This window comes from Grampus griseus (genome assembly GCF_964374135.1).
Source record: "Grampus griseus genome assembly, chromosome: 16".
In the NCBI taxonomy this organism is placed as follows: Eukaryota; Metazoa; Chordata; class Mammalia; order Artiodactyla; family Delphinidae; genus Grampus; species Grampus griseus.
In genome coordinates this window covers 10,216,269-10,243,007 of record NC_139010.1, presented here as the reverse complement: position 1 = coordinate 10,243,007, position 26,739 = coordinate 10,216,269, and the positions used below count along the sequence as shown (strand labels likewise).

The 26,739-nt window shown below is 38.3% G+C and overlaps 1 protein-coding gene across 2 annotated transcripts in view; it reads right to left on the bottom strand.

Moving 5' to 3' along the window:
- RYR2 (ryanodine receptor 2) overlaps nucleotides 1-26,739 on the bottom strand; it is a gene marked incomplete at its 5' end in the record, with an annotated part of 721,806 nt that overhangs the window by 405,466 nt on the left and 289,601 nt on the right. For both annotated transcript variants that reach the window (XM_082674159.1, XM_082674158.1), the window contains 5 exons: nucleotides 4,224-4,320; nucleotides 5,029-5,128; nucleotides 13,485-13,597; nucleotides 16,434-16,512; nucleotides 19,617-19,691. In XM_082674159.1, coding sequence (XP_082530285.1) covers nucleotides 4,224-4,320; nucleotides 5,029-5,128; nucleotides 13,485-13,597; nucleotides 16,434-16,512; nucleotides 19,617-19,691 — 464 coding nt within the window. The remainder of the gene's footprint in view (nucleotides 1-4,223; nucleotides 4,321-5,028; nucleotides 5,129-13,484; nucleotides 13,598-16,433; nucleotides 16,513-19,616; nucleotides 19,692-26,739) is intronic.

The following is a 26,739-nucleotide window of genomic DNA, read 5'->3' as shown; positions in this document are numbered from 1 at the left end:
GCATGTCAAGTCTGACATCCATTTTAATCTAATTTCACCCATGTAAACACGCCGTACAAGGGGCACTATGGATGTGTTCTTACTGACATCACTACCTAGAAAGAGCTGCAATGTGTTGATCTGAATACATATTGAGATTAATTTGACACAGAAATGAGTAACATTAAATCAAGAATAATACAGGACGCGGGACAGGGCAGCCTTCAGTATGCATGCAATGGGAAAGCGGACCCAGACCAATACCATACTGTCTTTGACATTTCCCCTAGTTTTCTCTGTAATAACCAGCAATGTAAAGAATTACAGCAATGTAACAACCAGCAGGAGAGATGATCATATTAAGCGAAGTAAGTCAGACAGAGAAAGACAAACACTGTACGCTATCACTTACATGTGGAATCTACAAAAATGACACAAATGAACTTATTACAAAACAGAAAGAGACTCACAGACTTAGGAAACAAACTTATGGTGACCAAAGGGGAAAGACGGCAGGGAAGGATAAATTAGGAGGTTAAGCTTAACATATACACACTACTGTATATAACATAGATAACCAACAAGGGCCTACTGTATAGCACAGGGAACTCTACTCAACATCCTGTAATAACCTATATGGGAAAAGAATCTGAAAAAGAATAGATATATGTATAACTGATTCACTTTGTTGTACACCTGAAACTAACACAACATTGTAAATCAACTATACTCCAATATAAAATTAAAATTAAAAAAACAAATAAAAGCCATCCCCCCAAAACAACCAATTAGCAGGAAATCTGCTCTGTAAGTATCATTTTTAATAAAACCCGTCTTTAACATACAGGCTCTCTAATGTGCAGGAGAGGTGGAAAACTGCAGTCATTGCCCGCGAGCTTAGTCTAAGAAATCCGGGATCTATCCGACGCTGAATATTCTCATTTGGAAATGAAAAAACCCAACTGTTAAAAACTATGCTCATCCATTCCTGGCTTCTAAAGCTTAGCAAGAAGGAGGAGCCCTTCCCCACCTCTCACCTACCACATTCATTTCAAAACAGAAGAGGGTTTTCTTTGATACAGTTTAGCGTCTCTTCCCCTAAAATCTACGCTCTACCATACCTTCACCCGCATGCCCAGGGTCCCTCAAACGTTCCCATATCTGACTAAATGCTGCTCTTCTGTCTAAACAATAGTGATAAGATAACAACAACAATAATACATTTGTTGATCTCTTCATATGCATCAAGGTTTTACATGCATTTTCCTACTGAACCTTCACAACAATCCCATGAAGTAACAGCTAACATTTAAGCTGCATTTCACAGAGGAGAAAAATCATGTTTAAAGAAATTAAGTCACACAACTGTTAGTGGCAGAGGCGAGGCCCAAACCCAGGTCTACAGCCCATTCTCTTAATTACAAATCTCTACAGTGTCTGTAGAAAGAGCACGTGGGCTCAAAGAATCACTTCGTTGCAAGTGTTTCGTTTAACAAGTCAGAGACTAAAGATTCAAAAGACTATGGCACAACCTCGTTCTGCTCCTAAGTCTCGATGATGATATTATATCACTGAACGCACCTACACCCCAAGCCTTTGGGTTCCATAACGAACTTCCCTGGCTCTCCACTTAACTACCATTCTGCCTCTTTTGTGCCTTTTCTTCACCTGTCAGCTTCCTAAATATCAGCCTTATCTAGGATTCCATCCTCAGCTTCCTCTCTAGTTAGTCTATTCCAAGGCTTTGCAGCCCTGTAAAGCAATGCCCAACTTGCTAAACATAACACTCTAGTCACTGTTCCTCCCTCTCTACCTAGGGCTCCCCTTCTTTCAACTACCCCCTGTGCACTTGTGATTTATATCCAACCCAAGCTTTGTGTAAGTTAAAGACTCAAAAATTCCAATTTCCCATCGACCCTTTATTTTACTTCCCATAGACCCTCTGTACTCACCAGTGTCCAAAATCTCACTCAGTCCTTTGTATCAAATCTGTCCATCTCCTACAATCTTTAACACCATCTCTCTTCCCTAGAGTCAGAAACTCTAGGGAGTTTCTTGCCCTTAAATCTGATACATTCTCTCACCGACCACATAGAGTTCATCCTTAAACGAGTCAATCTGACCTGAAATGTTTCTGGGCCAGGCTGTCCTATTCTAACGGCCACTCTCCAGGATAAGCTTCTCCTTTGCTCTCACATAAATGACTTCATCGGCCTTCTCCGAGTTGGCTTCCCTGCTCCAGAATCTCTCCACCTCCGATCTAAGTTCTTCTTGTTCGTCAGAGACACTCTTTTCAAAGAGACCTGACCACGTCACCCCCTCCCCACACACTCCTTCCCAACCATCTCAGGGTAACAGCCAACCCGTGGGAATGGCACTAATGAGCCTTCAGAAACTACAAACAGAACTACCATATGACCCAGCAATCCCGCTACTGGGCACACACCCTGAGAAAACCATGATTCAAAAAGAGTCATGTACCAAAATGTTCACTGCAGCTCTATTTACAATAGCCAGGACATGGAAGCAACCTAAGTATCCATCATCAGATGAATGGATAAAGAAGATGTGGCACATATATACAATGGAATATTACTCAGCCATAAAAAGAAACAAAATTGAGTTATTTGTAGTGAGGTGGATGGACCTAGAGTCTGTCATACAGAGTGAAGTAAGTCAGAAAAAGAAAGACAAATACCATATGCTAACACATATATATGGAATTTAAGGAAAAAAAATGTCATGAAGAACCTAGGGGTAAGACAGGAATAAAGACTCAGACCTACTAGAGAATGGACTTGAGGATACGGGGAGGGGGAAGGGTAAGCTGTGACAAAGTGAGAGAGTGGCATGGACATATATACACTACCAAACGTAAAATAGATAGCTAGTGGGAAGCAGTCGCATAGCAGAGGGAGACCAGCTCGGTGCTTTGTGACCACCTAGAGGGGTGGGATAGGTAGGGAGGGAGACGCAAGAGGGAAGAGATATGGAGATATATGTATATGTATAACTCATTCACTTTGTTATAAAGCAGAAACTAACATACCATTGTAAAGCAATTATACTCCAATAAAGATGAAAAAAAAAAAAGCTGACCAAGTTTCCATGTCTAGTTTCCATGCTTCCTCCACCCTGCCCCTCATCAGTCGGGAATAACTGCAATTCCCAGTATGCACTGCATCCCTCTGAGTCTTCTGTTTGGAATTAATTCCTCAGATAAACCGTCTTTTGAATTCCGTCTCATCTTTTCTATAAACCCTATCAACACACCATTAACATCTTCTTCCTAACCTACTAAAAGCAGCACTTTTCGTTTAGGGCATTTTTTGAGGCTCTGCATTTCATGCTTCACCATAAGCTAGGTCTACCTGGGGAGAGGTAAGACTAGTACCCAGGTGTCAGAGTGACTCTTCCCAAGGTTAAACAGCTAATTAAAGAAGTACTAACTTTCTAAATGTTCTCTGTATCTTTCTTTAAACTACAAAAATAAATATTTATCAAGAATAGTTATCTAAGTGATACGCTAATATGACGAGAAACCTCCACTAAAAGACTTAAAGCCACGTAATAAATCACCCGGGTCATGCCTTCTGTCCCAATAATTGCTTATTTATGCATTGCACTTACCATATTCATCCATTAATTGGTGAGGCAAAATGGAACATTCAAATCACCCTCAATATTTTTATGGTTTTGGATTATTTGTGCACTTTTCCCCATGATCCAGGCTACTGCCATCTTGGCCCAATGCCAAATAATATTAACATAAGAGAGATTAAAATCACATAAAATATTAGGGAAAGTGCTCCATTTTATTATCTATCTCAGTAAATGGGAGGTAACAGGAAAAGGTCCTAAACCTCTGGGCAATCTGAGAAGTCTGAAACTGAACTGGAGACTAAACATTCCAGAAAGAGGATTCATCAAAACGAACGAACATTTCACAAAGGTTTAAGTAAGTGAATGTGTTCATTCCTCCCACTCAGTTTATTGTATTCACTGCTTCTCACCATGTTTTAATTATACAAGAATTTTCTGCAACTCTATTCATAGGTAGTCAAAACCATACATGAGAAAAAAACTACAGAGGAGGCCAGCAATGGATCACTTCAGTGGACAGATGAATGACAGTGGCCCACTTTCTCTTATGCTAATGGCCTGAACAGACAAATCCTTAATTTACAAAACTTATATCAAAACAAGAAAATGCAAGGCTCAAGGCGCTGGGCTCAGGTACCAACCTTCGCTGCTCTTCACCGTGTTCTCCTGAAGGGACCGTGAGGCATTCATCCATGTGTCCATGAAGCAACCTGAGGACGTCACCACCAATCAGATATCCTAGAAGGATTGAAACGCAGTCACATTTGAACTGTCATCATCAGATGTTGACAGCTGAACAGATCATTGGCTCCAATCTCCTATGTTCCTAGACAGAGACACAGGAGTCCAGCAAGGCTTAAGTACCTGGCCAAAATCACAGAGACGGATGGTGCCACCTGCCTGCCACCTCTGAGCCCTGGGTTCCCAAGTCCCACAGTTAGTGATGTTCCCACGATTATACATGACCTCAGCCTCATAAAACCCTCCACTAAACATGCAAGCCTGGATAGGCTCAGATTTGAACTTACATAAGTGAGAACAACCAGAACACACAGATATTTCCTGGGAAAGCCCTGATATACAAGCACTGCTGTGATCCAGTTCTAAGTCACACACCCTGGAAGATGAGAAATCTTGACAGTAGCCTGCCTAAGCAATACCCTGAGGCCAAAACACTGGAGAAAATCACCCCTAGAAAGCTAGCATGTAAAACACACACAAAAATAAACTAAAGCTGACGGCAGCATAAAAATAAGAGGAGATAAACCTTCACACAAACTTCACTTTTAAATAGCAATTCAAATGAGTTTCTTAAATGTTATGTATCTGCATTACAGAATATTTTGACACCAACAGCTCTAATGAATTTACTCATTATCACAATCCCAAAGATGACTGCCAACTCTGCATGGGGGACCAGCCCCCTAATGGAAGTGGAGTTCTCACCTTGGGCTGCTTCACTTCCTGAGCTGATTGGGGCCACGCTCCAGAGGGTCTGCTGGAAAGCGGCGTCCACGTGCAGGCTGCCGTTGCCATAAGACAAGTGCTGCATTAGAAGCAAAAGAAGGCCATCACTACAGGCTCTGGGTAAGTCTCAACACAGAAGTGCTTCTGGCAACTCAAACTGAATGCTGCCAACGTGGGACTGTCCACAGAGAGCCTCCATTGCAATCCCGTCACTCAAAAATGAAGAGACTAGTAGGAAAAAAATTGGAGTTTATATTTGACTTTAGGTATTTTTCAGCTTCCTTCTAAGAGTTACAACTTAAGCCACTAATCCGAAAACACAAATAAAATAGATTTATTTGTGAAAACAGACTATTTCGTTTTAAAGGCTTATTGATGGGCAAATTTGTACAGATAGTAGGCCCTTATCATTAAAATTATAATTAAGTTTTTACCTATCACACTGTGACAGTGTGTTGACAATGAAGTAGGTTAAACCTACTGGACTAATGTGTTAGTTTCATGGGGTCCTTTAGGAACTTTTATCTACAATCTGATGTAATAGCTATTAGATGGCAGTATTCCCTAATAGGTATCAAAAACCAAGACAATACATGTCCTTCAAAATTCAGACATTACAAATCTCAGATGTTCCTTCTTAAGTCAAATGTATTAAAAGAACATCATATTTCACACCTTTGAGAGCCATCATTGATGAGTTCTGAAATGATAAGTAAAGAAAAACAAAATTATGAGTACAGACAAATGACTTGCTTATTTCACTAACCATTACCTGGCTGCTGCTAGAATTTCAAACATGCAAAGAACAACCACCTTTTTTCTTGCAGTCATCTGAGTAAACATCACCAATATTCCTAGAATGTTCCTGCAACACTTTCCAACGCTGATGACGGCCTAAGCTTTTTTTTTTTTTTTTTTTTTGCGGTACGCGGGCCTCTCACTGCTGTGGCCTCTCCCATTGCGGAGCACGGGCTCTGGACGTGCAGGCTCAGCGGCCATGGCTCACGGGCCCAGCTGCTCCACGCCATGCGGGATCCTCCCGGACCGGGGCATGAATCCGCGTCCCCTGCATTGGCAGGCGGACTCTCAACCACTGCGCCACCAGGGAAGCCCCAGCCTAAGCTTTTAAAGACTTCAATTGCACTAGAACTTTCCCAGATATCTGACCTTCCTAGTTAGACAAACAGCAGTCACGGCATGCAGAAGCACACTGGTATATGCCACAAGCCTTTCAACATCCAAAGGTCTCTTCTGCCTAAATATACCAATCTCATGTCACCAGCATAGGGAGGCATTTCGTTTTCTTTCTCTTACAAACAAAACCCAAGACATTTGTGACATTTGACATATATGTAATTATCTTATCAGCAACTTTCCAATCGATAAGATTAAAAGTGGATGCTTCAGGTTTAGCAATAACCTGCTTACCCCTCTCCCATCTCAACCAGCTGTCTGTCTTTTTTACGACCTCCTTTCTACCTGGACTTGTCATTCTTATGCAAAAATCTGGCTAAGATGTCTTTATTGAATTAATTTCTTCCCTAATATATTAAAACTCTTTAACTATTTACAAATAAATCATATGCCATCTGCTTCCACAAACAAGAAAAATATATTTTTCTTCATAGCCCTTATCACAATGGGATCATTTAGTGTATTTTTTATTCTCCCTCTTGTAAGCTGACACAGGCTCACAACTGTATCCCTAGCATCTAGCAAGGTTACTCAATAAAGAAGTATGTGCAGAAGTGAACCAAACCTTTAAAATTAAAGTAGGATAAACTTTAAAAAAATATTTTAAGTTATTCCTTAAATGTTCCTATTTCAATGACCTGAGCCAAAATAACAGCACAAACACACCAAAAAAAAAAAAAAGAAACCTGTAAAACCATATGGATTTTATCAAACCATCAGAAGACGATTCAAAATACCAATGCTTGTATTTTTACTTTTGAATTCAAGTGAAAGCTCATGCCATATTACGATAAATAGATTTGTTCATTCATCCTTGTTCATTGAATATACTACGTATAAAGCATTGTGCTAAACATTAATAGAACACATTCCCCACCATGAGGGTGCTCGTAAGCTAGAAAGGTAAGTAAAATATATCCACAAAATGCTGTGAGTCAGTGTTTTGAAAATATTAGCTGAATTGTAATCAAAGTGTTACAGGAATTGAGAGAAAAGAACACTTGGACCAGCCTAACTGGAACACAGTTCATTGTCCTGGGCTTCAGGACAGGTGCTATTTCCACAGGAGAGACAGGGTTCCACGTGGGACGAGGCATTTGAAGAGCCAGTAGGATCATTTGGCCTGAGCGTCACATTTATATATTTAGAGATGCTGTCTCCAAAAGTTTGTACATACACTGAATTTGCATATGTGTATTAATAATGTTAATGCGCTAAGTGTAGATTTTTTTTAAAAATACCAAAACTTTTATAAAGTACTTTGGAGATTTTCATTCTTAATACACCAGAAACCTTGTAATTGTAAGTGACCTGGGCTTTTTTGGTGCTGTAGGCTCTAATAAGGGAAATGGTACCCAAAGGGGCAGAGATACGGGAACATACAGCACAGCAGAGAGTTTCATCTTTGGGGCTTACAGCATATACTTAGAAAGAGAGTGAAAGATAGGCCTGCAGACAAAGCAGGTGTCAGATCAAGGACCTTATAAGCAATAAGGAGCTACTGCAGTGAAAAAACAATGGGAAGGCGGGGAGGACGAAAATGCAATCTTCAAATCATATCTAAGCCTAAAGGTACACAATAAATATAACCATAAAAAAAGGAAAATTTCAGTCTGTTGGAGAAAGTAAAAAAAAAAAGTCCTTAAGATCATATTACATCATTTAAAGTTATCTAAATCATGTCCACTCTTCTCAGGAAAATATTCTCTAGGCATAACTATTTTGGACGCTTCTATTTAATTTTGCCACTTAAGCAACAAAGGGAAATCTGAGTAAGAACCACACAGGCTTGTGATGGTAAATATTCAGAATGCAGTAACAATTTCAGTTACTGACACTAACTAAGATGGGTTATCCTTAAAGCCCAAACAGATGTTGTCAGAGGTTGAAAGCAAAGCTGGCCTTAGGCTGAAATATGTAACTGCTCTAAAATTTACACACCCACCAGGAGCACTGCAGGCACTTTGGGGAGTGATCTGCTCTCTCCTATCACCTTGATTCTCATGTTAGTGACTCTCAAGTTCTCATGGACACACAAATCATCTGAGGATCTTGTCAAAAAAAGGCAAATTTGAATTCAGGAGGTGTGAAGGGGGGCCAACCAAGGCCACTGGTCCAAGAAGCATATTTTGAGTAACAAGGTTTTATATGATAGAAGTACGAAATCTCAGGAATAGAAAAGATATTATTATAAATCACCTCCCAGGAGTTCTCAACCTGGACTCCACTTTGATACTTTTAGTTTCCTTTGTAATCCAGTGTATATATTTTATACATTTTAAAAGATAATGAAACAGAGTCAGTAAGCTTTCTCCGACTGTCCGAAAGGTCCAAGGCACAAGAATTTCTAAGAATATCCGAATTCAACCCTTATCTGATGCATCTATTCACTCATTTATTTCTCTTATATTAAGTGTCAGGCACTTGGCCCTGGTGATGCAACACACGAGAAAAATGATCCTCCAGTGACAGGGAACACAAGTAAACAAGATACATCACCCCTCAGACTTCACTTTTTTATTCTGAGAAAGAAATGAGGGACAAGATGTTCTTTCCAAATGGAACAGTCTATGATTCCATCACCTGAGCCACAGAGAGAAAAAAAAAAGGCTCAAGGTAAATAAATAAAAAATAAATTGGATGGAATCTAAGAGAAAAAAAAAAAGAAAAGAAAAAGGTCATGAAGAACCTAGGGGTAAGACGGGAATAAAGACACAGACCTACTATAGAGCATGGACTTGAGGATATGGGGAGGGGGAAGGGTAAGTTGTGACAAAGTGAGAGAGTGGCATGGACATATGTACACTACCAAACGTAAAACAGATAGCTAGTGGGAAGCAGCCGCATAGCACAGGGAGATCAGCTAGGTGGTTTGTGACCACCTAGAGGGGTGGGATAGGGAGGCTGGGAGGGAGGGAGACTTAAGAGGGAAGAGATATGGGAACATATGTATATGTATAGCTGATTCACTTTGTTATAAAGCAGAAACTAACACACCATTGTAAAGCAATTATACTCCAATAAAGATGTTTAAATAAATAAATAAATTGGTTGATACGATGAAGAGCTTGAAAATATTTATGATCACTGTCTTTTTAGCTATCAGTATTTTTAAGCAACTTGAGGGAGTTCGGTAACTTACTATGCAATCAGAACACCTAGCATTTATTGGAAATTCAGAGGTGGGTATGAGAGAAGTAAATTTTTCTGAGCCCTAGAATAGCTTTCTTTTAAGCATTTTTCATCACTTTTTAGATTGTGGGGTTTTGCTTTTCCTAATTTACTTTTAGACAGTTGTTTGGTAATATTTTCATGGATTTTAAAAATCTGTCTGCTACTGTATAGCACAGGGACCTCTACTCAATACTCTGTAATAACCTATATGGGAAAAGAATCTAAAAAAGAGTGGATATATGTATATGTATAACTGATTCACTATGGTATACACCTGAAACTAACACAACATTGTAAATTAACTATACTCCAATAAAAATTTTTTTAAAAATCTGTCCATTTCTATAGGTGACAGAGAAAATTATTCAAAAATCAATGTTTCAAATGAGAGAAATCCAATCCACGTGTTGAAAACTCTTGTGCATACCATGGTGATTTTTATATCTTTCTAACACAAGTAAAAATTATTTTGCGTGCTTTACCTTATTTTGTTTAGTCTGAAAGAGATTCACAGTAATATCTATTTGACCAAATTTCCTCTCTTTTAAATTGTATCTCTTATATTTAAGCTGCTTTGATAAAGCCTCCTTTAAAAGAAAAAAATAAGTCGTTCCAATGGGTCAAAGGAATTTTTCTTCCTCTTAGATATTCCTGAAAAGAGGATTAGACTATCATTTCATATTAGAATATGAAACAGCAAGATTAGAAAAGACATTATTTGGATGAGTGGCTTACAACCTTTTCTGGAGATAAAACCCTTTATTCCTGAGAAATCATGTACAAGGTTCATCACATAAAGCAGAAAAGGGCAGAGCATCCTAGGTGGGGCCTGGGCTCCGGGAGCCCAGCACAGTCCACAGGACACCTCCGCAGAGGACAGAGTGAAAATCAATCCTTCAATCCGTTTTAATCAATTTAGCATCCCAATAGTTGTAAGCTTGATTAGAGCAGCAAATGCACAATTAGATAGTTCAAACGTAGCTTAACCATCACTGTTCCTGAAGAGATATTAGATCAAAGGCCAACAGACACTAACAAATGAAAAGTTACAAAGTCAATGACAGGACGTGTTTACTTTTAGTAGTTAGTTTTAACGGATGTGTTTTCAGCCGTATTTCTTACTCATTTTTAACCATGTCAGCATCTTCTCAGAATATGAATCTGGCTTTCACATGATAGCCCTTTATTTAAAATCAACTGTAACGGTCTCTTCACTTCTCACTTCCCAACTTTCTCCTCTTCTGGTTAAATATCTACAGTTCTTAAGAGGCACAAATCTCCTGGGTAAATTGTGATAACAATTCACTAAGCAATTTTTATATGTGCCATTCATAGAGCTAAGAGTGTTGTCTGGATTAAGCATTCAATCCTCTTAATATCCCTGTGAACTAGGCTATTACCCCCATACTGCAGATGAAGAAACTGAGGGTTTGAAGAGGTTATATGATTGGCCCAGGCTCATGCTTAGCAGGCTCCGTACCAATAAACTATATATATATATATATATATGCCCAATTTTCAGTTATTCAGCTTCAGTACGAGGATTATTCCAGCTGCCGCTGTTTAGTCCAATGTCTTTTACTGCCTCGCTTTTTGCCCTCTCACTTCCTCCAGATCCTTCTCACTAAGTACCATGTAGGTCCTTGAATCCGTGAACATAATACTCTGTATTCTCACTACTAATGACTCACAGTGGAAATGTGAGGTAATAATTAACTATCCCTACACCCACAGAAACATCCTTCAGCATCTCTAACCTAAACCCTAACACTTAGTTACTGTCTCACGATACTCTCCTGCAGTTCCATGGGTTTGGTTTGTTTTTTCCACTATTTTTTTTGAGGCTGGAAGCCATGTGTAATCTGTCCTTGGTCATTCCTGTGGTTTCTACTATATGCTAGGTCTATACAGATGATCACTAAACTCACTGACTTCATCATCAAATAAAAGTGAAATTTTAACAATCTGGTTGGCTTACTATCTGGAGCTCTATATAAAAGGGTATCAGAAAAGGAACTTAAATAAGTTGGCTAAAATGTAGCTTGAGGGCTTCCCTGGTGGCGCAGTGGTTGAGAGTCCGCCTGCCGATGCAGGGGACGCGGGTTCGTGCTCCGGTCTGGGAAGATCCCACATGCCGCAGAGCGGCTGGGCCCGTGAGCCATGGCCGCTGAGCCTGCACATCCGGAGCCTGTGCTCTGCAACGGGAGAGGCCACAACAGTGAGAGGCCCATGTATCGCAAAAAAAAAAAAAAAAAAAAATGTAGCTTGAAAATTATCTGTGAATGTAATTAATCATGAGGTTTACTTATTTCCCTAAGTAACAGAAGGGGCACCTCAGGCATTACAATTACTGCCAATGTTTGTACAGTGTTCTTTAATTCAAAGCATCTTTAAAATCCATCATCTCATTGCTTCATCACGGTAACTGTGGTGCTAGGGAGAATCAGCACCATTTTGCAAGTGCGGAAGCCAGAATTCAGGGAATTAAGTGACTCAGGAATTTGCTGGTAGAATTGATGCTATAAGCTCTGGCCTCAGTGAGATTCTGAATTTTCTCCTTCTTCTGTGCATAATGATACCATCCTGTCAAATAAACTCTGCTGTGTAGTGGAAAGAACAAGTGATACAGCAAAAACATGCATACTTCTGTCCAAATCAAAATAAGATATGTGTAGAATTTATATACTAAGAAGCATGCATGAATTATTTTTATTACTGCTATTGGTTTCCAAGTAAAACTACAACTCGAAATGTTTATCTCCCGATCAAAATACATCACCTTCACATATACAGCACAGGCACACAGCAAGGGCTCAATAAATGCTTATTTGATGAGAGACACCTTGGATTGTCCTAGAAATGTGCGTGGTGCCTGATTCCACCTACAATGCTTAAGAGACAAGAGGGGAGAGATGCTCCAAGCCTCCCTTTAGCTCTGCACCATTAGATGTTCCATTTAATTTAATAGTTCCTGTCAGTTACACAAGGCCCTGTTTCACCACTTTCCTGTCTTCATCATTACCTCTTCCCTCAAAGCAAGTAAAACCACACCCTTCTTCCTAGAAATGTTTCAAAATTGGAACTGTGTTGGTAAGCAAAAACGGACTCGAAGCACCCCCAGACCCACCTTATTTCCACGTTCACAGAGCCCAAGGGTACCAACGACTTACTTAATTCTAAAACAACTACACACAATATGTTGATTTAAGGCAGTAGGAATACACTTTCTATAAACTAGCATGAGCTTAACTGCAATGATGCTCTAGTTCTGACTTTTGTTTCAATCATCATCCACTATGATGTCTGGGATTTTTTAACGTGGATATTCATGTAAAGTTTATAATACCATATTTTATATTTCTTTGCTTTCTCAACCTTAAAATAGAAAGAATACTTTCACTGACACCCTTCACACTTCCACTGATTTCAATATTCTGCGAAATTCTGCATATGATTATTCTTTAGCAAAAATATAATTTACTACAGAAGTTAGATATTGGCCTCACCACAAAAGTAAAAAATACCTTCGATGATTAAGCATAAACTTCTTTCTTCAATCTCCCATTTCTAGCCCTTTCTCTTTGAAACAATGCAATGTCAGTGAGGGAATTAAACCATTTTTTTATTTTATTTCTCCTTTCTTAGCATGACAAGTGTTCCTCACATAATAATCTGCTTTCATAAATACCAAAATAGGTAATCACAGCCTCATTCATATAGCCTTCTATTGGGCGCAAAATAAAGTCCATGGAATTTCAAATTCCTGATTGGACTGCATTTACATGCTGTTAATAAAATAATCCAAGAACAGGCACTATCGATGTCACGAACTTACATACCAAGGGCGCGAGGGAAGCCTGTCTAAACAATCCCGGTAAAGCCACGCTGCCACACCCGTCACATTGTTCTTCTACTTAGGGAGTTATGTATAATTCATCAAACAGAGATACAGGCTTGCTTCCAAGCCATTTTCCCAGATAATTGGCAATTTCAGCTTTAAAAAGATCATTCTATTGACCTGTCACTTATCATATCACCAACTACATGATCCGCCTTTGCACACTTACCAAGTACCTTTCGGAGGACACACTAACTAAGATGAGGTCATCTCCAACCCGTACTTTTTCTCCTTCTGAGCGCTGCTTGGAGGCAGGATGGATGGTCCACCAACAAGCTTCACCTGCACAATGATTGAAATGTGAAACACAGAGAAATGCCTCAGTTTCAAACTCGATATTCTTTGCCAGTGACTCCAACATACAAGAGGGAAATGAAGTCCTCAAAATCAGTCTTCTTAAAATGAAACTGTCCTGTTCACACAAACGTCAGAAATTTGAAATAGAACGCAAATTCATCTCTTAGACCATGAAAATCAAAAAGAATTAGGCCAAATTAGCTTAGAATCTAAAAAAATAGTGGGTATATGTATAACTGATTCACTTTGCTGTACAGCAGAAACTAACAGAACATTGTGAATCAACTATACCCCAATAAAAATTAGAAAAAAAGGGGAAGAAGGAAAGAGGGAGAGAGGGAGGGAGGAAGACATACTGACATGAAAAGACTATTCTCATAGAAACGGGCTGTGACATTAGGGGAAGTTTGGTGTCTCTTTCCCCCACTAAGAATTGCTTTAAAAGGATGTTTATTTATGCTAAGACAAGGCCAATTTCACCAGCCACGCTGATCCAACTTCGCTCCTTACACAGTCACATGTTGTTACACTGCTCACACTGCTCTCTCCTATTAACATCTAGTTTGCCACTTGATTTTCAAAAGGATTTGGGTTTTTGTGACATGACAGTTGCATTATAACAATTTAAAAAACCTCTACTTTTGGGGGGATGCTGATGCAAAATAGGTACAAAATATTGTCCCCTAAGTTTTACTATCCTGTGCCTTATTTTACAATATTGTGTTATTTTAAAATGTGGTAGTTTCTATTAATCTAGGAGTAAAATAGTAGAGAATCCTACAGAATTTTCTGGGATACATTATGAAAATATCTGGGTATACATAAAATCAAATAATTTCTTGTAGGACAAGTCAAGCATACGCCTCATGAACCATATAACCATACTTCAGTCTCATCACCTAGGATATAAACATAAGCACACAACTTTTCAATCTGTTCACAGTTCCTTTTGAAACCTTTAAGTTCTACTGCAAAATGGGAATCGTTTTAGTGATATCTGTCATCTAACAATTATCATTCTCTGTGCCCAGCTTTATTATTTCTCCATAAAGCTTTTTTTTTTTTTGCTTCTTTACTAATTGCCCAATGCCAAAATGTAAACTCCATGATAGCAGGGCATTTGTATGTTTCGTTTACTGGGGTTTCCCCAGCTCCTCCTAGCATTCTGTAGGCATTCAATAACAATTCATTTTGCATAAATGAGTAAATGAGTCAGCAAATAACACTTCTTAAGCATATTTAACAGGCAATATGTAATCTATGTCCTGAGCTGCTTTTCTTACACAAACCATATTCTTACTTGAACGTCATGTTGCAGAATTCCTTATCTTCATCCACTCAACTCACATTTTTAGAGTTGTAGGGAGTTTTTCATTCATTCACTCTAATATTGATAAAGCACACACTATTTGTCAATCATTGCTTTAGTAGCTGGCGATACCTCAACAAATAAGGAAGAAAAAGTTATCTGCCTTGTGAGTTTCATTCTGATCAAGGCAGGCACACAACAAATGATAAATATAGTAAATAGTTCAGTAATTCAGAAGAAGTAGAGACCAATGGGGAAAAGAGAGCAGCATATGGGTGTAGGGTGAAAGACTGCCTAGTTTGGTGGGTTTCACTATTATATAATCATCTCAATGTATGAAAACAAGTTATAGATCGTGCATGTCTTTTACTCCTCTTGAGAGAGAGGACTGAAGATTTTTTTTCATGCAACTATGTGCTGAAGTAAATTAATTACAATGAGAAAACTAAAACTACTAGCCAAAATACAGAGGAATGATGGAGCCTATAGAAAATGAAATAAACATGAGAAGAACACATTTATCTTTTTGGTGTCTGGGATTCTTGGAATTTCTTGTACGAGGTGATGTGTTGGTCCATTAAAAAGTTAATTAGGTTGGTAAACAGAAATTTATTTTTATCCATTTGTTATGAGTGAAAATTTTAGAGTATGGGAAAGTATTTTAAAAAGGAGGGCATGTGTGAACTTGATCCCACCCATAAAAGCAACAACTTAATGAGTCAGTCTATTTCCTTCCATTCTTTTTTCTAGTTGGTCTTTTATTTATTTTTAATTTCTATTTCCTTCCATTCTTTTTTCTAGTTGGTCTCTTATTTATTTTTAATTCCAAAATCGGGGATGCTCATTGTAAAAGATAAAGCCATCAAATTGTACAGAGGTGTATAAAGTGTAAAGTTCTCAAAGCATTGAGAATAAAAACACAAATAAAGCCTATACTTTCCTATCTGGAGTCTCCAAAAGTATAAATGTGTTAATATGTTTTTTGTTTCAAAAATATGTAAATACATAGATATGGCGCATATGATGACCTGTGGACAGGGGAATGAAGGAGGCTTTCATTTGCTACTTTTTTGTTTGAATGTTGACATTGACAATGTTACATGTGTACACTTAAAAATATTTTAAGATGCAAGCTGAAAGGTAGAAAAGATATGCATTAATAATACTTTACAAACTAATCAGAACACAGTAATATGGTTAACTATCAGCAGAGCATAAGTACTGTTTTCCTACCCAACTCCAACAAAAGAATAAGGTTTGAAGTCTAGTTTGCACATCAAGCTAATTATGTGGGGATGACCCACCAGTAGAAACAATGTATATTTCCTCCTTCTATTAAAACCTTGCCTAGTTAGTCATTTATTTTTTTCCTGAATTCGTCCCTAAGAATATTCAACCAGTTTATCTTCCAGAATATTCAACCAGTTTATCTTCCATCGTGTCTCAATACGTCTCCCAATCCAATCCCTGCCATGATCTGAGCGCAGCTTCATCACGGACCAAGGTGCTCACCTGTTGTGTCCTCTTGCAAGCCAACATCAAAGGCCAGTTTATCAGTTGAAGACCGAGAGGTGGACAGGCAGCACAGATACTAAAAGACACAGAATCAGTAGCTGTCACTAAACATTTATTGTCCATTCCAAGTCTAATTCTGAGCACTTACACAGCCTAATGTGTAACATTGCTGAACAATGCTGTAGAGGAAATGTGGTTTTCTTCCCCCTCACAGAAAGACTGCAGAAATATGTCCTGTCGGTAAAAGAAGACAAGTAATTGGGGATATGTCTGTACATCTCTCACTTCATCTGATATTCACAATCATAAGCAAAAGGACAACCTGATCTGTCAGTTGGAAATCTTTCTCCCAAGCAGAAATTTGAACACTATTCACTTCTAGCTTCTAGTTTTGTTTTCATTTTTAAAATTTTAACTCTCTGAAATTTATCCAGAATTGAATTTCAAATGGTGTGTGTGTGTAGCCTGTCGCTTCACTGCAGTGAGGGTTTGTCACGTGTATACCAATGTGTGTTTCCCTAGGAGGAATGGAACTCTCCCAACACCACCATCTCCTGATTTCTTTCTCTCCCTCTTAAGTTTTCCTAACTACATATTCTTGGACATAAAATTTAGGATAATTTTTCAGGGCAACTCCTCTATCCCCACCCCAACCTCAAAATCCTCATTAAGTGTTGCAAGAATGAGAACACAAAGATGAATGTGGTATGAGCTCAAGATACACTGCCATCTACACCAACCAAGTGCCGTGCCGGAAAGAACAGGAGCCCTGCAAACAGGACTCAGGGACAATGCTGGGGACTGAGCAAGCACAGACGTCCCAGAATCATGCAACAAGTAATGAGAAGCCTAGAAAACCCCTATGACGGAACAGGGTTCACCCAGCTCAGGGAATGTCTGTGAGCATAAGGAGGCAGGTGAAACACGGATTGGGGACAGATGTGCTGGCACGTTACATGGAATTCGGTGCCGTGAGGATGTAAAAATCAACTGACCTGGAGCCTCTGTCTCTTGACTGCAAACCACTGACCTCCCAAGTTATAGAAACAAGGCTTCAAGGGTCCCCAGACATTTTCCTAGCTAGTCAGGAGTATGAGTCTGACCTCAAGACAGGCAGCCCATGGTGGCCCCTGAGGGTTACAGACCTTAGATCTAAGCATAGTAAATATCTGCCTTTATTTGAGAAAAAGTAACAGTGTTATAATACTGATTTCCCAGGTAAAAACTTAGTGATCTCTATTAAAGTCTTCTGCAGTATTTCTCAACAATATTACAGCACCAGGCACTGCAACTGTTAGCGTACATTCTCTCCTCTTCTAACGTTCACAGCAACTGTGAGGCACACACTCTAATTATTTCACTAAATGTTAATTAAATTCTGTTAAGGGTAAAGACTTGGTCTTATTTACTACTATATCTAGCACACAGGAGGTGATAAATAATATGTATTGACTGAATGGATAAAATTTAAGCAATTACAGGCTTCAAGAAGTTTGGCAAGGTATCCAAGGCTGTACAGCGTACAGGAAAGTGAGCCTGAACACAGATCTACCAAGCAAGTTCAGGCGCTTACCCATCTATATGTATCAAGGGTATTTTTCTGAAAACTGACTCTCATATGTATTATTTTATGTGTTTTCATTGCTATTGAAAGTGGAATTCCTTCCATGAAGTTCTAATGTGTGAGTGCTATATGCAAAAAGGTTGTTTTTATATATTTGTCTTCTATCCAGCCACTTAAAGCGTTCTCCTTTATTTTATTTCATACCTTACTAGGTCAGCCAAGATTTCCAGAACAATGTTAGATGCTAGCATATTCTTGGGAGGTTTTTTTCTTTTAGTTTTGTCAAGAATGGATTCAGTGTTTGACAATTAAGTATGAGGTCATTGATTTGACATAAATATTTTCTTTATCATTGAGAAAATAATCATCAATGCTTCGTTTTTATTAGGAATTGGTATTTTTATTAAAAACCTGTTTCAGCACCTGTTAAGATGATCACAGTTTTTCTCATTTGACCTACTAATGTGATGTAGCATATTAACATAAATGATATTAAGTCATTATTAAAATCACATCTATACTTCTCTTCTACTTCTCTTCCTATAATTTTCAATTCCATTAACCAGATTTTTCATGTCAATATTCATGATGATGAAGATTGATGATTTTTTTTTGTTTTTTTTGGTATTGATATTGAGGCTATGTTTAAGCTTTTGCTCAGGAACAGTTTACACATTTTGGGAATTATCTCCTTCTTAAAAGAAATGATTATTTTATACTTCCAGGTATTGGACTATTGTGTAGTTACTAAAATAAACTTGATGAAAAATTTAAATAATATGGATAATACTTATACTGTGATAATATGTAAAAAAAAAAATCTGGATATAAATTTGGTTATATAACAAGATCTCAATTATATTAAAAAAAATTTTAACGACAGCAAAGATTGAAAATTTTTAAAAAGTCCTCAACAGTTTTCTCTCATTGGTGTGATCATGAAGATTTTTTTCTTCTGTAATTTCCAAATCTTACAGAATGAATATGTAGTGTTTTTATAACTTAATAAAGCTTTTAAAAGAATGGAATATTTATATATTTTATTTTATACATATTTTATACACACACACACACACACACACACACACACGCATATATAAATGAGAATGAGTAAATTGTGCCTGAGAGGAACCCAGTGGATAAATGGATAACTGGGTGCAAGAGGAGCTGATATGGAAAAACAAAGAGAACAACTAGTTAAGAAGGAAAAGAAGTTAGTGGAGAGTTGAAGGTGGGACTCGCAGTCCGTTTTTTATACTATTTTTCAGTAAGGATGCTTTAATTCTCTAATAAATAAACGGTTTGAAATAAAATCAGAAATGAGAACTATTTCTTACTTGACTCTTAACACCTCTCTCCTCCTAAACCTAGTCTTTCAAAAGTAAGACACGAAAAATAGAAGTCACATAATGATAGAACTGAAGGACCTTAAAGGTCCTCTAAGCTGTCATCTTATAAATGAGAAAACTAAGCAGGATATAAAGATATTAAAAAATACATACAACCAAGCTTGTTAAAGCCATCAATGAAATGGGATTACCAAATATTTCCTGACCACATATGCACAAATGGATCAGCATGACCACAGGGGAGATGCAGTCTACACGTGTACTCACCATGCCGCTGTAGGAATGGCGCAGCAATATGGCATGTCCATAGAGGAGCGTTCGGTGGCCACCACCTTGAGCGGTCTGCAGAGAGCAGAGAAAGGGTCGACAAGGAAAAAAAGAGTAAATTTAACTAAGTCCATAAAAATGCTCTCTTGTTCTCATGGAAAAGTTTAATGGGAAAAAATAAAAGAAGAGCTATTGCAGATGAGCAAAGTGCTGTGGAAAGAATGCTTAAATTGGGACAAAGCTACCAAGAAAACCTTCTCCTGTGGGGGGAGGGGGCTAGCAGTTGATCTAGTTCTTAAAGAATGAACTCGAGTTCAGTAAATACCACAATTTGTAATTTTTGATTCCCAGTTATTTGTTGTCTGTATTTCCCATTACACTGTGGTCCGCGTCGAGCAGGGGCTATGGTACTTTGGGCATCGTGGTATACCAGATTCCTTCCAAAATGCCTGGCACATAGTAAGGACTAGATAAATACTTCTTCAGTGAATGAGTCTTCTTAAAACACAAAATTCATCAAATCATCTTCAGGCTTTAAAACCTTTCATATCTTCCAACTGTTTACAGAAAAAGCGTCCAAATTCCTTTATACGAGAGAGCGGAACGCTTCTCAAATTCTAGCAGGCTTACAAATCACCTGGAGAGCTTGTTAAAACACAGAACCCTGAGCCTACCCCCAAGATTCCGATCCAGTAGGTCTGGAGTAAACACAGAGATGTTTCATTTCAAAAATTTTCCAGATGACCGAGGTGCTGCTGTTTTGCGGACAACAGTGAGTAGTACACACATAGAGGACTTTAGTCTCAGCCCTTTCTAGCCTCGCCCCCAAATCCCTTGTGCTCCAGACAGACACACTTTCCCTGCCCCGACCTTTCTTACTGCTCTGTCTTAGAACACAATACTCCTTCCCTCTGTAGTCTTTTCCACCTCGTCGACTGCTTTAAACTCAGGTTAAGGGCTCCCTCTTCTATGAAGCTACAACCTGAGCTAAATTTGAGAAGCCAGATGGGTTCCCCGATCCAGGTGAGTAAAGGTGTCATAGGAAACAACTCCAGGGTATTAAGAAAGAGGAAGGAACCATGGGATTGCAGTGCTGGGTCGCAGAGAAACTAAACAGGAGTCATAAAAGTAGATCAGGGTGACATCACGGGAGGTACAGAACATTATGCCAAGGAGGCTGCCCTTTTTTTCTGTAGGAAAAAGAGGTCTTTAAGGATGACTGTGATGTTACTGACTTATACATACTCTAAGAAGTACAGGAGAAAGTACTTTAATATTCATTATTATTATAGCTTTTTTACTAAAAATATATCCCCTTCCTATTGTTCCACATAATTTCTTAAAATAACTTTACATGTTATGCTTAAAAGACTTCCAAACCATTTAAAAATAGGTATTAAAAGGTACTAAAATTATGAGAAAAAACTGCTTTACAAAAAAGGAAAGTTACTTTTTCACCTCCAGAGTGAAAAAGGGAAAAATCTACTCTGCAAAACTATATTCCTCCTAAGAATGAGGCCCTGTTTAGAGAGTACTTTTATTTTCTATAATATATTTGATTTACTGTGGCCAAGAACAACTTATTTACCTTGTCTGATTGGGACTAGTTTGGTAGGAGCTTACCTTTCCCTACCAGATATAAGTTCCAACGCTACAAGATCCAGCTGAACTTTAATGACACTAGACAGTCATACCAGCCAAAACAAGGTGTTTTTAGATGAAGAACAAGCTTTAGATTTAACCAGAGTGCTGTTTTTTCTGTAAAGCTTTGCCTGTGCATTTCATGTGTTCATATGTACATATATACATAAATGGTCAAATTGGTTAAGAGGAGATATTTTAGTATCTGGATTTTCTTTCAAAGATCTTATATATAAAGATTTTACACAGTTGTCTATTATGGATTTAACAGTACAGATTTCCTCACTACTCAAATGCTAATTTATGTCACGAATTTAGTTTTAATACAATTCCTGTAAAAGTATGCAAATAATCCACACTAAATTAACTTTGTTAATTAAGAGAGCACTGTTAACACAAGTGAATATAATTTCTGTCACATGGTCTGCAGTCCTTTTCCTCTAACTTGTCATTTTAAATAATACTACTGTGATTGGCTCTGATTCAGGACAAATAAAATGTATAATTTCCACTCTTGGGCAGGCTGGATAACTTATTCAACAAACATTTATCAAAAGAATTGTGTTTGTGGGATGCATCCAAAGACGTACCTTGGTTCTTTATTTGTGCTTTCTGATTTGGTCAATCAATCATATCGATTTTCTTGGTAAATTTGGCCTGGTCCTTGCTTTAATTTAAGGGAACAAATATTTATGGACTTCCTCTGATGTAGGGAACTACCGGTACTTTAAGAGGATGGTTACACCTGTTAAAGTACCGGTTACACTGGCTTAGCCACCTCCAGGGTTATTCCTTCAAGACTCTACAGCATGCTGCCTCAAAGTGGACTGGGTAATCCCCCAGGGCAATTTCCATGAGAAAAAGTTCATCACTGCTAGCTAATAACATCACAAGCAGTAGTAATTCAGTACTCTGGAACAAGGGGTCCATTTCTCCTCCGGCCACCCAAACCAGAACCTTACAAGCTCACAGTGCTATAACCATCATAACCTTTGGGAATCCAGCCAGGACCAACTAGATAGAACCAATCAAGCTAATGGACCAACAAGTTCAAGGCCAGCCCACCCCTCAAAATCGCACTTTAGAAAAATACCTTGGTGCTTTCTGAAGTTAACATGTTCACTGTTCCTTGGACTCTAAAACACAGGCAAAGTAAGCGGTGCTTTCCATTGCACCAGTTAAGAGAAAAAGTAGAAAGTTAAATTTTACGTAACAAACCTTGTGTTCACATTCATGTCACCTATACTTTAGTCCTACTGATTCTCCAGTAAACATTATACAAAAGAAACACTTTTTTCTATTCATTCAAAAGATATTTATCGGGTATCTTCAAATACTGTATCTGAGAGGTACACTATCTGATGTCAAGGGTATTAGGCATAATAGGCTCACAGCTTGTTTTCCTCTGCCTTCAAAATGAGAGTTTTCTCTAATTATTCATTCATTCAACAACTATAAACTGAACCCATGCGTTTCCCTACCAAAGACTTGCACACGAACAGCAAAGAAAACAGAAGTTTAAGAACTAATTCTCTCTGCATTTCTTACCACCTCCAACTACATGTCGGATTATCAGGTCTTTTTAGTAAAAGTATTACCTGGAACTTACACGTCCTTGACATACATTTCCGAGTGTGACTTGGGCCCTACCTGTTTCTGAAAATGCAACGGTCTGTCCCTCACACCCCAGCTCTCCCCTGTGATTGGCTGGGCCTGTGGTATGGTTGGTGAGCTGTGAACAGCCCGCTATGGCCCCTCTGCAGATCCTGAAGTTGGCTTCTGCTAGACTGCTGTAGCCTCCCATAGGTGAAGGGGGTTTACGCTAAGGGGCTGTTGTTCTTTCAGGGAAAAACACCACCAACCCAAGGTAACAACTACCATTTCCAAACTCCTCCCTCTAAATATTTCTGGTGTCAGAGAGCCAAGAATCATTTAATAAAGGGTAAAATTGAACTTTCTGAAAATATCAGTTAAAAAAGTTTTTTCAGTTCTGTGCGTAGGTTTGGTCCCAGGACCCCTGAGATGACTGACAGGGCTAATATTAAACGATAGTGTAAAAAAGTTGAACTGGTGAACTGTAAGTGGATAAAAAAAGTTCAGAGTACGTTCAAACAAAATCTAAGCAACAAAGCTGTATGTATTCTAAACAAACCACACTTCAATTTTTCCACAGATTATTTTAATACCAATTTGGTATTATTAGGTATTCCTATGCCTTGAGCTTTGCAGCATCTTGGCCCAAAATGTGCAATCAGGGTACCCATATTGTAAGCAGAAGCTCTGATGGAAATACTTCTACATTTACATTTATTCAGAATAAGATGCAGTCATAAGGTATCATTTATTAATCTGTTATCCTCCTCTGTGGGGAGGGGAAAATTGGATCATTGTAGCTACCTTTGAGGTACCACTGTTACAAGCTTAAAATACAACAGCAGAAAAGCATAGTACATAAAACCAGAATAGTAATGACTGAGATCAACTCAAGAGGTTTAAACATGCATAAACATTACTAGCTATGTGTTTCTGTTGTTTGGGGTGTTTTTCCTCCTCTGTGTTTAATAAAATATGTTCGTACCACATATTTGCTTAATGCGTCTTTAGTGTCATTGCTATTTAAAACCATTTAATTTATTAACTATATAACACATAAATATTATAAGGTTTTCTGTTTTACTAATCATTTTTTCTGTACAAAAATGCTATGCTAATCAATGTAGGACATTTCTCATAATTCCAGGCCCTTATTATTCGAGAGTTTTTTTTTTTTTTTTTTTTAAATAAATCAGAGCTTCCCTGGTGGCTCAGTGGTTGAGAGTCCGCCTGCCGATGCAAGGGACACGGGTTTATGCCCCGGTCCGGGAAGATCCCACATGCCACAGAGCGGCTGGGCCCGTGAGCCATCGCTGCTGAGCCTGCACGTCCGGAGCCTGTGTTCCGCAACGGGAGAGGCCACAACAGTGAGAGGCCCGCGTACCGCAAAAAAATAAATAAATAAAAAATAAATCAGACTCTACAGGAGAACTTTTCTATATCCCTTGATCATTATAACACGCCATTTCAGAAGAAAAACGATGAAATCTTAAAAAGAGTTTACTGCTTAGGTAATGCTAAGCTACACAACCAACGTTTAAAACGATAGACAACAACGAAAAGGAATTTGCCTTGGAGAACTTCTTTCATAGTGCTCAGATATTTAAGCAGGGAAGCTTTTAAGTTTACCTTCAAATACAAAGAGTGATACTCGGGTAATGAGTTGTTTCAGGGAGAAAAACAAAAAAAAAAATCTCTGTGCGTAAGCCTTCACATCATCTGAACGTGACTTTCCAACGCAAATGTGAACAGCACTAGACAGAGGAGGAGCACAGAACTGCTGGCCTGGCATCTGGTCCACCTGGGGTCCCCGGCAGCAGGAGCCATGCAAACAGCCCTGCCATCTTCAGTAGTGAATCATATAACAGCTTCAAAGGATGATTATAATAATTAATGAGAAATCTGGCTTCAGTGCAAAATAAATATGTTTGACAAACCAGCTGACCACTGTCGAGACAGCCACTTGGCATTAGATGGCTAACTTGTGAGGGAGGGTGTCTTAACCAAAGGTCTCCAGAGGAAACAGACCAGGACTAGGACAGGACTAACTGATCACTGCTCAGTGCCACCAGCAGAAATGAGCACCTGCGACAAGGAAGCATCTGGCTGGTTCTAGGAGGTTCTAACGATGTGTGTCCAGGTCTGAAAACCAAAGCAAGTCACGACTGAAAAGTGAAAAAGCTGCATAAAATTTAGCATCCTTTTCCTTGTAATTGGTTTAAATTACTATAGTTTAATGCATAGGCCCTCGCTTAGTCAAATTCTAACCTTTCCAGATGATCCAATGCAGGTATGAAAATAAGTCATTGGGTTTCTGGCCTTGCGGTTAAAAGAAGTCAGAGCTTAATTAAATTACATCAGGTACACCACCTGGTTTCAGCCAAATGGACATCATTTTTCTATTTGCATTGATTTTTATATGAATCAGCTCTCATGAAAGAGCTTGAGGTACATGCTTCAGGAACTAAGCCATTTACTGTTCTCCAAGGAATCACAGAAATGGCATAGACAAAGGATTTGAATAGGAGTGAGATGATGAAATGAGTACAGTAAATGCAGATTTAGCAAGCAAAACTGCTAATTTTTAAAAAATCAAACCCAATTTCATTATTTATTTATTTAGCCTTGTCGCGCGGCATGCAGTATCTTAGTTCCCCTACCAGGGATCGAACGTGTGCCCCCTGTGCCCCCGGCAGAGTCTTAACCACTGGACCGCCAGGGAAGTCCCCTTCATTATTTATTAATATTTGCAAAGAGGGAACATATTCTTGTTTTCTGCGGTTGATAACATTTTCCCAGCCAGATCCCTTGTTTCGTGATCTGCCTCATTGAGCAGTTCATGTCCTCACTTCCCAAGGTAATAACAATAGTTTCCACTGGAAAATAATGGCTGGAATTATTTGAAATTTTGGCAAATGTTTTGGGTCCTTGTTGATAGGGACTTCAAGTAAGTGTTCTGCTCTGTCACCCTATCCAAACTGTCAAATTCTTAATGTTAACGAATAGGTCCATGTGTCAACACAACGCTCCTGGTTCAGAGTTCTGTCAAATATGAATGTAACTCCACAGAAAATGAATCCTTTGCTTCCTTTTCTTCTAAGCAACCTTTTAAATCTACATCCAGAATTTTGATTTCACACTTTTCAGAGTTTATATCTTCTGAAATTTTTGAATATATTAAGCCTTCATTACCTGAACACAAACAATTTCTCTACACAATTTTCCTCAGCTTTTAGGATAAAAATTAAATTTCATGAATGTTACATGAGAAATGTAGCAGGTATATAAAAATGAAACAACATATTTCTACTTTTTCTCTCAAATAATGACATTCTGCTGTTCCTCTCTTTTCCCTACACGTGTCCTTCAATGACATGACCATGGATATTACTCTTCTCTTTTAGTTTGTCTCTCTTAAAACCTTTTGGTTTTTCTAATTTGATTGAGGAATAAAAAGAAGTCAAATTATTTTCACATCTCCTGGAGTAAGTAGTTCACTAGGAGCTTCTTGGTGCCTCTCCTAATTTAGCCTCTTCTAATTTTCCAGTGTATGAATTTGCTATTGTATTCATGCAACAGTGCATAAACACAAAACAGCCAATATAATTCCCACAGTGAAAATTCTAGACGGAGAACGACAGAAAAAAAATCTGTTTCAATGGGAGAAATTCCTAACGTTGGTTAAGTAAGACTTAGTATGTCACAATATGACCCAAAGATGTCAAATGTCAATAAATGTAAACATGGGATGTATTTACTGAAGTTTAAAAGTTTTGATTTAATTTTTGAAAACTTTAAAATGTGAAGAAAAGTGCCATGAATTCAAAAATTAAATATGAGTAACCAAACACAAAACATACAAAGTATTACATATACAGCAGATGATCCA